The following is a 14,167-nucleotide window of genomic DNA, read 5'->3' on the forward strand; positions in this document are numbered from 1 at the left end:
GTTTCCTTCAGAAGTTCAAACTCCTCAGGAGAGCTCACCATCATGTCTTCATTTCTCTTTCTCCTTGCTCTTTTTATTTACTGCTCAGGTAAAGCTGGGGAGAAGATCTCATGTTCCATTGGCCAACCAAAAACTAACTTCATTTATCATTTTTATTTATTTGAGAGCACTAAAAATGTTCCTTTTTCTCAATTCTCTTAAAATAGGTGTCACCTGCCAGTCAATTTGCACTCAGCCTGCCTCTGAGTCTGTGGCACCAGGTCAAACCATTAAACTCTCCTGTACTACTAGTGATACTGGCTACTACGTTGGCTGGTATCAACAGAGATCAGGGCAGGCCCCTTGCTTTGTGCAGCGTGAGGGTGGCAGCAGGGGAGAAGGGATCCCGGATCGATTCACGGCTTCTCGCTCTGGGAACATTGGCTATTTAACCATCACCAATGTCCAGGCTGGAGACGAGGCCATTTATTACTGTTGCAGATGGTATAGCAGTGCTAGTTCCACAGTGATGCAAACTGATGGGGATGTGAGACAAAAACCTTTCATCTTCCACCAAAGAGAAGTGAGATGTGAATACTGAAAACAAATTTAATCTAATCTGTATCTACATCTGTTGTCAAGTCCATCCTGCTCTGGATGGAATCAGAATGTCATGAATACACTGGCTCCCAGAGAAGAAGTACAGGCAGATGGAGGCAAAGGTGCAATGAATGGATATTTCACCTTTCTACTGTAGGCTAGTCCCCCCCCCCACTCACTATCCCCTGTTTAGGAAAGCGAGAGGCATCAACGGAATGTGAGGGAACATCCCTGCCAGGCAGAAACCCTTGGGGTACAAACCCAGCCAGTGGAAGGTGAGGCTAGAGGAGAGTGGGTGTGGCCTAGAGCAGTGGCAAAGTGTGTGTGGGGAATGGGGTGCTTTTCCCACACACAAAGTTGTTAGGGACACAAAATTTGTACACTTGGTGCTGCCACAATACAGCTGCACACTTCCTTCACTGTGCTCGCTTGAGAACAGGTTCTCCATGTGAAGCTGAGCTCTCCAGACAATGGTGCGACACTCTTGTCTCTTTGGCTGCAATCTCCTGGGTGATACAGAAGCCACTAGGCAGTTGAATGTGCATGCGTACTTTATCCGTTTCCCTCCCACCGCCCCTGCACTTGGCCCCGGGCGCTGCAACCCATGCTACACCACTGGTCTAGAGGGCCAGATAGAGTCACTCGCAGTGACTCATTGCTCTCTGAGCTTGAGGCTCCTCACCGTGTTACAGGTTGAGCAGCTGCTTTCAGAAGTGACAGATGCTGTCAGGTGTTGTCAACGGCTTCTGGCTAATTGCCCAGGAAATCAGAGAGGAAGAGAAAGAGCCAGCTTTCCAGGGACATCCTGTTTGATGCAAAAATCAGGCACTCTCCCTGCCTCTCATCTTCCATTGTGTTTCTTAGTTGTGGCACCTCAGGAGCTCTAGATCGAATGCCCGCCCCCTTCAACTGGACAGAGAGTCTGGGCAGGGAGGGAGGGAGAGAGGGAGGGAGGGAGAGAGAGAGAGAGACAGAGAGAGAGAATGTCTGTATGATACAAAAACTCCTGCTCCCTGACCCTCATGTCTGCCCTGATTCTACACCGAGTACCCAAGTGGGCTCAGCTGGGGGAGACCAACTCCACTCTGCTTTCAGAGGTGGTTCAACTGGTTTGGCCAAATTGGAAACCGTGTGACAGGGGGTGCCACACCAATGGTGTAGAATGGGGCAAGAGACATGGGAGCATGCGTCTAATTTTAGCACCGCACAAGGCACTGCTGAATTCTGGGAGCCCAAAGCCTGCCATTTCTGCCCTCCCACGAAGGTCTCAGTGATACAGTTCTTGTCACTCTTGCCGGCTGCGTGCCTTTTAATCACAATCTCTGCTCCTCATATGTCAGAAGGTGGCAGCAGAGACTGCGCTATTTGAAATAACAAGAATGGATGTTTTCTTCACCAAGTTAATGCAATAATTTAAAGCTTAATAATTTTGTACAGTGGGGGTAGGGAAACTCTGGCCTTTCTGAAGTTGTTGGACTCCAACTCCCATCAGCCCCTGCCAGCAAGAACAAGAGAAGCATGCAAAGAGCAGGTGGGCCAATCAGCCCCTATCTGTGCAATAGGACATAGACTAGGCTGCCCAGAGTGTCCACCTCGGTTTTCTCAGCCCTGCCGAGTGGGTGTTCTTCCCCTTAAAGCCACTGCCGACCGCGGGAGGAGGTGGTGTTGCGGGCTTCACGCCCCCAATACGAGCGAGGAGGCTGGCTCCCATCCCCCGCGTCATCTGTGGATTCCTCGGCCGCGTCATCCCCGGGCCAGCCAATCGGCTGGCCCCGGGGGTGTGGCTTGCCTCATTTAAGGCAAGTGCGGCTGGGAATCTCCCTCTTTGGCCGCTCAGCTGTTTTGGTTTCCCTCCATCCCACCCTTTAAGGTTTCCATTCTGACCTTGCTATGGACCTCAGTTGGTCGCCGTTGAGGGGCCTGGTAGGATTTTTTTCCACTTGGCAAATTGGCACCAGCCATTTGGTTTTTCGCCTACCTCGTAGCAAATCGTCACAACTTTCTCGGTTTTGGCGGTTAGGCATTGGTATGGGTATTGTTATGTAGATGCATGGGGGGATGGGCGCCATCACATCCCCCGGATTTTGAAGGGTAGTCCGGTAAAGGATTCCGGGGTCGTGGCTCCGTCCGAAGCCTATGGAGGTCAGGGCCCAAGGCACGCCCCCGAGCGGTGACCCCGGGGGAGTTCCTAGTTGATGTGCAGCAGCAGGGCTCCCCCTGCTGGTGTTAACCCTTTCCTGTCTTCAAGCAAGCAGGCTGAAGCCGGTTAGTCGATAGGACCAATGCCTAAGCCAATATCGCTCATCACCTGTAAACAATAAAGTTGGGGCCAATTTTAGCCCATTAACCTAATATAATGGTGTCCTGTGTCTTTATTCCTACTGGTGGGAGGCGGGAACTCGCCACGCAATAAGGCTCTTCTGAACTTCTCAATCATTTGTTTCACTGATTCATTTCATAATATTTCAAAACCACTTGATTCTATTCACTGATTCATTTCATAATACTTCTACACCACGTGGTTGTATTAAGAAAGCCTCTAAGCAGGTTACAAAAAGATAAGAGAAGACAAGAAAAATTCACAACCATACTTTAAACCATAAAAAGTTAAGATACAAGAACAGATTGAACCTTCAAAGATTTTCTAAGAATCATTATCTTTTTCTGTTCCTACACAGTCCTCTGTCTCTCCAGCCCGGGTTAGGAATGGTCCCAAGTGTGATGTTGCACTCTATAAAAAGCAGTGTTCCCAGGACCCTTCGTGATAGACGTCTGGCTGCAAAGAGTCCCTTCATGGCTGTGTTATCACATCCTGGCTGAACTAAGGGCTAGTCCTGCTGCTTTGAATAATCTCCTTTATGCAAATCTGCCCTTGGGGCTTGGACTGAATGGCCCATAATGCTCTGCAGGATTTCCAAACCCCAATAGAAGCAATTGATGATCAATGATCATGGAAGACATTTGCATGAAGGGGAAGCTCCTCAGCTCTGGGGGATTTAAGAGAGGAGTGAGGAAGTTTCCTCCAGAAGTTCAAACTGCTCTGGAGAGCTCACCATCATGTCTTCATTTCTCTTTCTCCTTGCTCTTTTTATTTACTGCTCAGGTAAAGCTGGGGAGAAGATCTCATGTTCCATTGGCCAACCAAAAGCTAACTGCATTTATCATATTTTTTTATTTGAGAAGACTGAAAATGTTCCTTTTTCTCAATTTGTTTTAAAACAGGTGTCATCTCTCAGTCAATTTGCACTCAGCCTGCCTCTGAGTCTGTGGTGCTGAGTCAAACCATTAAACTCTCCTGTACAACCAGTAATACTGACTCCTACGTTCGCTGGTATCAACAGAGATCAGGGCAGGCCCCTCGATTTGTGCAGTATGAGGGTAGCAGCAGGGGAGAAGGGATCCCGGATCGATTCACCGCTTCTCGCTCTGGGACAATTGGCTATTTAACCATCACCAATGTCCAGGCTGAAGACGAGGCAGATTATCACTGTGGCAGATGGTATGGTGACACGTTCCACAGTGATGCAACGTAATGGGGAAGTGTGACAAAAACCTTTCCTCTTCTACCAAAGAGCAGTGAGATGTGAATACGGAAAACAAACTTCATATAATCTGTGTCTACATCTGTTGTCAAGTCCATCCTACTGTGGATGGAACCAGAAGAGACAGAAAACTCTGCAGTCCCACCTCCTTCCTCACAGCAGGACCTTGGAGCTGCCAGCCCAGCACACCCTCAAGTCAGCACTTCCTTGTGGATGAAAGAGCTGCTTTGAGAGAGTCAGGCTGCAGACTTCATATCATTCCAGACAGAAGTCTGTTTTAGGAACTGTGAGCTACAGTGGTGCCTCGCAAGACGAAAATAATCCGTTCTGCGAGTCTCTTCATCTAGCAGTTTTTTCGTCTTGCGAAGCAACCCTATTAGCGGCTTAGCGGCTTAGCGCTATTAGCGGCTTAGCGGCTATTAAAGGCTTAGCGGCTTAGCGGCTAAAAGGCTATTAGCGGCTTAGCGGCTTAGAAAAAGGGGGGGAAAGCGGAAAAAAATCGCAAAACTCGCAAGCCGTTTTCGTCTTGCGAAGCAAGCCCATAGGGAAATTCGTCTTGCAAAGCAGCTCAAAAATGGAAAACCCTTTCGTCTAGCGGGTTTTTCATCTTGCGAGGCATTCGTCTTGCGGGGCACCACTGTATAACAGAAATGACATCTGCTGACTGCTAGGTTGGGTCTTCATTGAGCCTATTATAATGTTCTTATTATTTTCTGAGCAGTATTATTATTATTGTTATTATTATTATTATTATTATTATTATTAGTAGTACAGTGGTACCTCGGGTTACATACACTTCAGGTTACAGACTCCCCTAACACAAAAATAGTACCTCGGGTTAAGAACTTTGCTTCAGGATGAGAACAGAAATCGTGCTCTGGCGGCGTGGCAACAGCGGGAGGCCCCCTTAGCTAAAGTGGTGCTTCAGGTTAAGAACAGTTTCAGGTTAAGAACGGACCTCCGGAACTGCACTGTAGTTACTACGAGGATCTACGCCTGACCTTTATTGCCCTAGTTCTACAAAAGCTTAAAAATGAACCAGAACTCCAACGTATGAGAGCCTTGGTAGAAGATAAGGTTCCTGAAATTACGATCAATGTTACCAAATTCTGTGTAGCTGCTATTAGGCGCAGGAAACAAGAGCTTTCCAATGCCAATATGCAGGCGAAGGTAAATACTTAATTTTATTTATGCTGTCTAATTTTAAATTGCTGTTATGGCCTAATCTGTATTGAAATTGTCCTTTGTTTTTTCCGGTGTTATGCTTTGCTGACTAGCTGTACGAGTTAATCTGGTCTGTGACCGTTTTAATAAATTTGATTTGACCTCCGGAACGAATTAAGTACGTAACCAGAGGTACCACTGTAGTAGTAGTAGTAGTAGTAGTAGTAGTAGTAGTAGTAGTAGTAGTACAGGCTCAAGTTGTGTGTGTGTGTGTGTGTGTGTGTGTATAAATAACCCATATCATAAAGATAACACAATCGCCGACAGGCCTCATATTCCAAAAGGAATGACAAACTCTGGGAAATGCCTGGAACCCCTGGAACCCCTCACCACTTGGAGATTTGGGTGGCGTGGAAAAATAGGCTTTGTGCCTGCAGTTGCTGTCAAGTCCAACTTCTTTTGCCTAGAACTTGTAAGAGCAAAAGAACTCATCTGAAGACCCCCCTCCTCCTGCAGAGCAGGACCAGGGACCTCCCAGCCCAGCCCTCCATCCCATCCGCACCAGGAATGCCAGGCTTCTGCAGATTCCTAGGGCTTGTCCACATTTCTGCTTGCCCAATTTCTGGAAAGCACAGCTACAAGGACTTTTATGCTTTGCCACTGCTTTCTAGACAGGAGTCTGACTGGTTTTGCCTTTGCCCTGCTGCTTCCCCCTGGAAAACCTGCTCTTCAACCCTAAATCGGAACAACCAGCAATCCGTGGAGAATCCGACTGCCCTTTGCTGCCATTCAGAAGGAAACCGCAGGTTTTCCCTGGGGAAAGAAGCAGGGGAAACTGAGCTGTGTCCTTCCTTTTGGATCAAAGTGGTCATTTTGGAAAGGCTTCTGAGTTTATATCTATTTAGATCCATGTTAGGAAATGTGAACTATTAAAGAAAGGTGCGCCAACTGGGGTGAGCAGTGCAATCTTCTAAAATATATTGTCAAGCAAGGGGCCAGGACCCTCCAAACTCCCCAACAGATCTGCATACCTGCTGCGGGGCATGCTTGCATCACTTGTGCAAGTTGCAGTGTATGGACACAACAAAAAGCACAGCTCGTGATGTCTGTGTGTGACGTCAGAACTGAGTTTGTGCAGCCCTGGCCCTGTCAATCGTGGGGACAAGGCGGTGCCCTTGATGGCAGAGATGCTATTTCCCAAATAATACTTTGCTGGACAGTAGGACGTGGCTGTCACCATCCCTACCGCTTGGGAATATCCCTTGGATCTTGTCCCTGCTGCAGGCCGAGTGCCTTTGGTTCACAATCTCTGCTCCTCAGAAGTAGGCAGCAGAGAGAGTCTCATTGGAAATGTTCTCTGTCCCAATATGTTCTGCAATACCGTAATGTGAGCCATAATACAGCACATGAGGGGAAACTGTGGCCTGACAGAAATGGTTGGACCCCCATCAGCCCCAGTCAGCATGGCGAAATCTGTCCTATTCTCCTCTGTTAGAATGTCCCACAATGTTTTGCAGGAACATGAAGCTCTAGGAGAGGTGATTGGATGTCCACAGAGCACATTTGCATGAAGGGGAAAGCCTTGAGCTCTGGGAGATTTAAGAGAGGAGAGGGCAAGATCCCTTCAGAAAGTCAGACTCCCCTGGAGAGCTCACCATGGCCCTCTCTCAGTTCATCCTTGCTATTTTGCTTTACTGCTCAGGTAAGGCTTTGGTGATGATTTCTTGTTACAGAGGCCAAGGCAAAGATATTTGAATCCATCCTAGAAACATAGTGCTTTGTGGGTATTTGTGAATGCTGAAAATTAATCTAGGTCCTCATCTTTGTTTTTTCTGTTGTTGCTTCCCCCTGTGAAGGTGTCTCTTCACAGTCAGCTTGGACACAGCCTGCCTCTGAATCTGTGACCCTGGGACAAACGGTCAAACTCTCCTGTACTACTCGTGAAAGTGGTGGCAACTACATATATTGGTATCAGCAGAGACCAGGACAGGCCCCTCGCTTTGTGCACTGTGAGAGTTGCAGCAGGGGAGAAGGGATCCCAGATCGGTTCACTGCTTCCCGCTCTGGGATCATGGGCTATTTAACCATCAGCAGCGCCCAGGCTGGAGACGAGGCAGTTTATTACTGTGGCAGATGGTATAGCAGTGCTAGTGCGTTGCACGGTGATGCAAACTGATGGGGATGTGAGACAAAAACCTTTCCTCTTCCACCAAAGAGCAGTGAGATGTGAATGCATAAAAAGAACTTTCTATGCTTTGTGCTTGCAGCTGTTTTCAAGTCATGGGCAGATTTGCTTTAACTGGCCATGACTGGCCATACAGACAGCTTAATCCTCACAGATTCCACCACTGCAGGGCACAAACAGAGAGTGAACAGACCCAAAGCAAGTTCTTGGTAGATCAGGCCAGACGCTCCAAGTGTCCCTATTTTGCAGTGTCAGTACTGAATCTACAAAAGCCGTCCTGGTTTCTGATTTGACCGTGGAAAGTCCCACTTTTCCTTAGATCGTCCCAATTTCCATCTGAGAAATGTTGGAAGGTATGAAGTTATTGAACCCACAAGCCATTTGAAAACAGCCCTGTATAGCCAAGTTTTTAATGTTTAATGTTTTATTATGCTTTTGTATATGTTGGATGCCACCCAGAGGGGCACTCCAGTCAGATGGGCAGGGTATAAAGAGTTAAATTATTATTATGGGATAGGACGTCCCGATTTTCATTGGAGAAATGTTGGAGGGTACATTGACAGGCATCTGCCTGAGAGTCACATTCCCCACCTGGTAACTTTCTTTCTTTCTTTTTTTTTAAATGATATTTATTAAGAGTTTGGCAATTACAGAGAAAATAAAAATAAAAATAAAAAAGACAGTAAAAAATTACAATACTTCAGAAGTGAAAACAAAAAACGCAATAAAGAACAGTATAACCAAATAATAAAAAAGAAAAAGGAACAAAAACATTTAAAAACAAAAACATTAAAAAAACCCCATCCAATATTTATATCTTTACCTTTCATTTACTTGTTTCATCGACCTCCTCACACCTCCCTTTTTTTGTATTCTAATTCAATTTGCTATTTCAGCAAATCCTTTCCATCTTTCTCAATATATTCTGTCAATTAATTATCTTAACTTATTTTAACCTTATCTTACCATAAAAAACCCTAAAACTTAAAACTTATTTATACTTATCTCCTTATAGCATTTCTACTACAGCCAAATAGTTTCATTGCAACATTTTTCTTATACTCATTAACTTTACAATATTTCTTTAAGTGAATTTTTAAACTTTCTTCCAATCTTCATCCACCGTCTCTTCTTCCTGGTCTCGGGTTCTGTCAGTCCTTTCTGTCAATTCCCTCTAGTCCATCAACCTGGTGATCTTCTGTCCGAGGCTCTTAACTCTTTTCCATGTCCCTTCTGCAAATCTTCTTCATTCCTTCCTTTGTCACTAAGGAGCAGATCTCGGGGAAACTCCAACCTTACAATGTCTCTAGCCCTTCTTGACAGGTTAGCCCATTCTCCATGGTCGGCACTTAAATCCAAAAAAAGTTTCAAAGCATGCTTCAGTGTCCCTCCAAAGTTAAAGGCCCCCACAACTCCAGTCTCTCCCTGGTCCAAAACCAGATCCCAAAGGTCAGAGCATCCCTGCGAAGAGGGATCAATCCAACTTCCCATCACCAATCCAGCCGGGACTCCATCTCTCCAGATATTGCTCACTCCAGGTTCGGGCATCAGAAGCAATGGCTTATATTCCTACAAGGCCTCAGCTCTCTCCATTTGTATTACTTGAAGTTCAACGACAACCTCCTCCTTTGTCTTCTCCTCAGCTTGCCCTATCAGTGCAGATTCCTGGATCAATTCCTGAGGGATTTCTATATAAGTATTCGCTGTTTGTCCAAAGTTGTCAGTTGCAATAATCATCAAATCCATCTTCGCATGAAGCTGCTCCAACAAAGCACTTGTCCTGCACAAAGCAGACACTAAGGCTTCCTGTGTCGACATTCTTATCCAAGGTCAGTGTCAGTTTCTCACGATCTTTTATCTCTACAGCTGTAGAGTTTCCCAGGTCCACTCCAACAGCAATTTCAAAAACTCCCTCTAGGGGAAACAATTTCTATTTGTATCCGTCCTTTTAGAAACAGAACCGGCAACAAAATTACCTTCGTTTTTCAACTATTTTGTTACTTTTAAATGCAAAAGGAAACATTGGAATCCATATGTTTCACTTACTTGTCTATCTGTCAACATACATTTATTCATGGTCAATGAACTTTCCCAAAACGTCTATCTTCTTGACAGCCCGTTCCCAGGTTCGAGATGATAGAAATTTTTCTTTCTTTACTCTCTCTCCTGCAGGCTTAGACGTTATAAAATTTCTCCCCTCTTCTCCTGCTTCCAAGGAGGGTTTAGTGATTTTAACGGATGGAAATTTAGTCCTTTACAAGAAACTTTTCAGGCTTTAGCTTACGATGTCTTTGCTTCAAACTATTTACAAATGCGGAAGGCGGACTTCCTGTTTAGACCTTCCCGCTTCGGTGCCAAATTACGAAGTTTAATAATCCAATTTTCCGTTCTACTCACGGGTACTTGTTTAGAGTCCAATTGTCCACAGGAAAAAAGTCAGCGCTCTCCCGCAACAGCAATGCGGCTTCACTCCGTGAAAAGAGCAGTCGATTCAAAGCACCGCGCCACTCACCCCACGTCGCTCCGGATCCCCGAAACCGTGTTTCCCCGCGAGTAGGGGAGGCGCAAAAGGTGCCAGCTGAATCCCAGGTCCACAGGCTTCTCCCGCCTGTGGTTTTTAGTGGGTCTCCGCCTCGCCGTAGCGGTCAGACCCTGATTTACACGGAGCGGATCCCTCCTGAGCAGAGGAAATCCGCCATTGCAGGTGGCGCTAACCTGGAAGTGACCTCCACCTGGTAACTTTCCATGGGACTGATGTCAGGGGTGGGTGGGGCCAGAGGCAAAGGTGCAATGAATGGATATTTCACCTTTCTACTGTAGGCTAGTTCCCCCCCTCACTATCCCCTATTTAGGAAAGCGAGAGGCATCAACGGAATGCGAGGGAACATCCCTGCCAGGCAGAAACCCTTGGGGTACAAACCCAGCCAGTGGAAGGTGAGGCTAGAGGAGAGTGGGCGTGGCCTAGAGCAGTGGCAAAGTGTGTGTGGGGAATGGGGTGCTTTTCCCACACACAAAGTTGTTAGGGACACAAAATTTGTACACTTGGTGCTGCCACAATACAGCTGCACACTTCCTTCACTGTGCTTGCTTGAAAACAGGTTCTCCATGTGAAGCTGAGCTCTCCAGACAATGGTGCGACACTCTTGTCTCTTTGGCTGCAATCTCCTGGGTGATACAGAAGCCACTAGGCAGTTGAATGTGCATGCGTACTTTATCCGTTTCCCTCCCACCACCCCTGCACTTGGCCCTGGGCGCTGCAACCCATGCTACACCACTGGCCTAGAGGGCCAGATAGAGTCACTCGCAGTGATTCATTGCTCTCTGAGCTTGAGGCTCCTCACCGTGTTACAGGTTGAGCAGCTGCTTTCAGAAGTGACAGATGCTGTCAGGTGTTGTCAATGGCTTCTGGCTAATTGCCCAGGAAATCAGAGAGGAAGAGAAAGAGCCAGCTTTCCAGTGACGTCCTGTTTGATGCAAGAATCAGGCACTCTCCCTGCCTCTCATCTTCCATTGTGTTTCTTAGTTGTGGCACCTCAGGAGCTCTAGATCCACTCTCCCCCGCAACCAGACAGAGAGTCAGGGGAGAGGGAGCGGGAGAGAATCTCTGTAGGATACACAAACTCCTGCTCCCTGACCCTCAAGTCTGCCATGATACTGCACCAAGTACCCAGATGGGCTCAACTGGGTGAGACCAACTCTACTCTGCTTCCAGAGGTGGTTCAACTGGCTTAGTCGAATTTGGCACTGTTCTACAGGGGGTGCCACACCAAAGCTTTAGAGCAGAGCATGAGAGGTGGGGCATGCACCAAATTTTAGCATCACACAAGTCGCTGCTGAAATCAGGGAGCCCAAAGTCTCCCACCCAGATCTTGGTGATACTGTTCTTGTCACTGTTGCAGGCTGCCTGTCTTTCATCACCATCTCTGCTCCTCATATGTCAGAAGGTGGCAGCAGAGACTGTGCCTTTTGAAATACTGAGCATGAATGTTTTCTTCACCAGGTTTATGCAACAATTCAAAGCTTAATAGTTTTGTACAGCGGAGGTATGGAAACCCTGGCTGTCCTAGGTTGTCCATGTTCGAAAAAGATAAGGCAAAACAAGAAAAAATCACAACCTTACTTTAAAGTATAAAAAGTTCAGATACAAAGAAAGACTGAACTTTCTAAGATGTTTTAAGAATTATGAGCTCTTTTCATCCCTACACAGTCCTCTATCTATAAAGCCCAGGTTAGGAATGTTCCCAAGTGAGATGTTCCACACCATAAAAAGCATCTTCCTGATAGACGTCTCACTCATGACATCCTGGCTGAACTAAGGGCCAGTCCTGCTGCTTTGAATAATCTCCTTTATGCAAATCTGCCCTTGGGCTCTTTGATTGAATGTCCCAGAGTGCTGTATAGGATCTCCAAATCCCAACAGAGGCAATCGATGATCGCAGAAGATATTTGCATGAAGGGGCAGCTCTTCAGCTCTGGGGGGTTTAAGAGAGGAGTGAGGAAGTTTCCTCCAGAGGTTCAAACTCCTCAGGAGAGCTCACCATCATGTCTTCATTTCTCTTTCTCCTTGCTCTTTTTATTTACTGCTCAGGTAAAGCTGTAGACAAGATCTCTTGTTCCATTGGCCAACCAAAAGCTAACTGCATTTATCATATTTATTTATATTAGAACATTAAAAATATTCAATTTTCTCCATATTTTTTAAACAGGTGTCATCTGCCAGTCAATTTGCACTCAGCCTGCCTCTGAGTCTGTATCGCCGGGTCAAACCATTAAACTCTCCTGTACAACCAGTGATACTGGCTCCTACGTTCGCTGGTATCAACAGAGATCAGGGCAGGCGCCTCGCTTTGTGCAGTATGAGGGTAGCAGCAGGGGAGAAGGGATCCCAGATCGATTTACTGCTTCTCGCTCTGGGAACATTGGCTATTTAACCATCACCAACGTCCAGGCTGGAGACGAGGCCATTTATTACTGTGGCAGATATTATAGCAGTGCTAGTGCGTTCCACAGTGATGCAAACTGATGGGGAACTGAGACAAAAACCTTTCCTCTTCCACCAAAGAGCAGTGAGATGTGAATACTGAAAATGAAGTTCATGTAATCTGTAACTACATCTGTTGTAAAGACAATCCTACTCTGGATGAAACTAGAAGAGACAGAAAACTCTGAATTCCCAACTCCTTCTGAATTCCCACCTCCAGCAGGACCTTGGAGCTGCCAACCCACCACACCATCGAGTCGGCACTTCCTTGTGGATGTGAGAGCTGCTTTTGTAAAGTCAGGCTTCAGACTTCATATCATTGCCAAATGGAACTCTCTTTTAGGAATGTTGAGCTATAGCAGAAATGCCACCTGCTGATTGCTAGGTCAGTCTTCATTGAGCATATAATAATAATATTATTATTATTATTTACTGAACATTATATTATTATTATTATTATTATTATTATTATTATTATTATTATTACAGGCTCAGGTTGTATATATGCGTAAATAAACCATATATAAAGACACCACAATCTCCAATGGGCCTCATTCCCAAAGGAAAGACGAACCCTGGGAAATGCCTGGAACCCCTGGAACCTCCCACCACTTGGAGATTGGGGTGCCATGCAGAAGTAGGCTTTGCGCCTGCAGTTGCTGTCAAGCCAAACTTCCTGTGCCTCAAACTTGTAAGAGCAAAGAACACATTTGAAGTCCCCCCTCCTCCTCCTGCAGAGCAGGATCAGGGACCTCCCAACCCAGCCCTCAATCCCATCCGCACCCAGAGTGCCAGGCTTCTGCAGATGCATAGGACTTCTGGAAAGTCCAATTTCTGGAAAGCACAGCTACAAGGACTTTTATGCTTTGCCCCTGCTTTCTAGACAGGAGTCTGGCTGGTTTTGCCTTGGCCCTGCTGCTTTCCACTGGAAAACTTACTCTTCAGCCCTAAATCGGAACTACCAGCAATCCGTGGAGAATCCGACTGCCCTTTGCTGCCTTTCAGAAGTAAACTGCAGCTTTTTCCTGGGGAAAGGAGCACAGGAAATGGAGCTGTGCCCCTCCTTTTGGATCAAAGTGGTCAGTTTGGAAAGGCTTGGGAGTTTATATCTATTTAGATCCATTTGAGGAAAAGTGAAATATTAGAGACACACACACCAATGGGGGCACAGTGAACCCAACAATTTTCAAGGAAGGGGCCAGGTCCCTCAAAACTGCCCAGTGGATGTGCTCACCTGCCACGGGGAATGCTTGTGCCAGTGGTGCAAGCTGCAGGGCATGCGCGCGGCATGCCAGACCACCCTGTGACGTTCGTGCCTGATGTCAGAATAGAGGTCTGTTCTGCAAAGCAGTAACGTGAACCTGAATATGGCAGCTGTGGGGAAATGGTGGCCTTTCAGAAATGGGTGGACTCCCATCAGCCCCAGTCAGCATGGCCAATGGCCAGACACATTTGGGCCTTTCTCTAAGTGTTCCTAAAATTTGACAATGCCTCTTGCTTGTCTGGAGGGAGGATGGAAAGAGACGTGTGAAGACACTTTCGCAGGAGACAGAATTAAAATTCAGAGCCATTGCCCCACCCACTTTTTGCTCTGGTCCCTCCTCCCATTGGCAGGTGCCTTGGCCAGTCCATGGCTTTCACAAGCCTCTTTCCCCCCCAGAACCGAGTCTGAAACTAGCATTTCTTCCTACCAATAGCTTAGAAACCTTCGTAAGT

At 46.6% G+C, this 14,167-nt stretch overlaps 1 protein-coding gene across 1 annotated transcript; it reads left to right on the forward strand.

The window, feature by feature from the left end:
• Positions 1–4,112, forward strand: LOC128404297 (uncharacterized). Its single transcript, XM_053369788.1, has 5 exons — positions 1–88; positions 207–526; positions 2,217–2,382; positions 3,581–3,682; positions 3,802–4,112. Exons 1-5 carry the CDS (start codon positions 43–45, stop codon positions 4,110–4,112), a joined length of 945 nt encoding a protein of 314 aa, XP_053225763.1. The 5' UTR covers positions 1–42.
• The last annotated feature ends 10,055 nt before the right edge of the window (positions 4,113–14,167 follow it).

The sequence above is a fragment of the Podarcis raffonei genome, chromosome 16 (genome assembly GCF_027172205.1).
Source record: "Podarcis raffonei isolate rPodRaf1 chromosome 16, rPodRaf1.pri, whole genome shotgun sequence".
Taxonomy (NCBI): domain Eukaryota; kingdom Metazoa; phylum Chordata; class Lepidosauria; order Squamata; family Lacertidae; genus Podarcis; species Podarcis raffonei.

What these genes read in the sequence shown, in the direction of transcription:
- LOC128404297 (XM_053369788.1), top strand. Translation starts at nt 43, where the DNA reads ATGTCTTCATTTCTCTTTCTCCTTGCTCTTTTTATTTACTGCTCAG. An exon ending in TGATGCAAACTGATGGGGAT is followed by an intron (nt 527 to 2,216) that starts GTGAGACAAAAA and finishes TTCCCCTTAAAG; the next exon opens with CCACTGCCGACCGCGGGAGG. An exon ending in GCTTGCCTCATTTAAGGCAA is followed by an intron (nt 2,383 to 3,580) that starts GTGCGGCTGGGA and finishes GGGGGATTTAAG; the next exon opens with AGAGGAGTGAGGAAGTTTCC.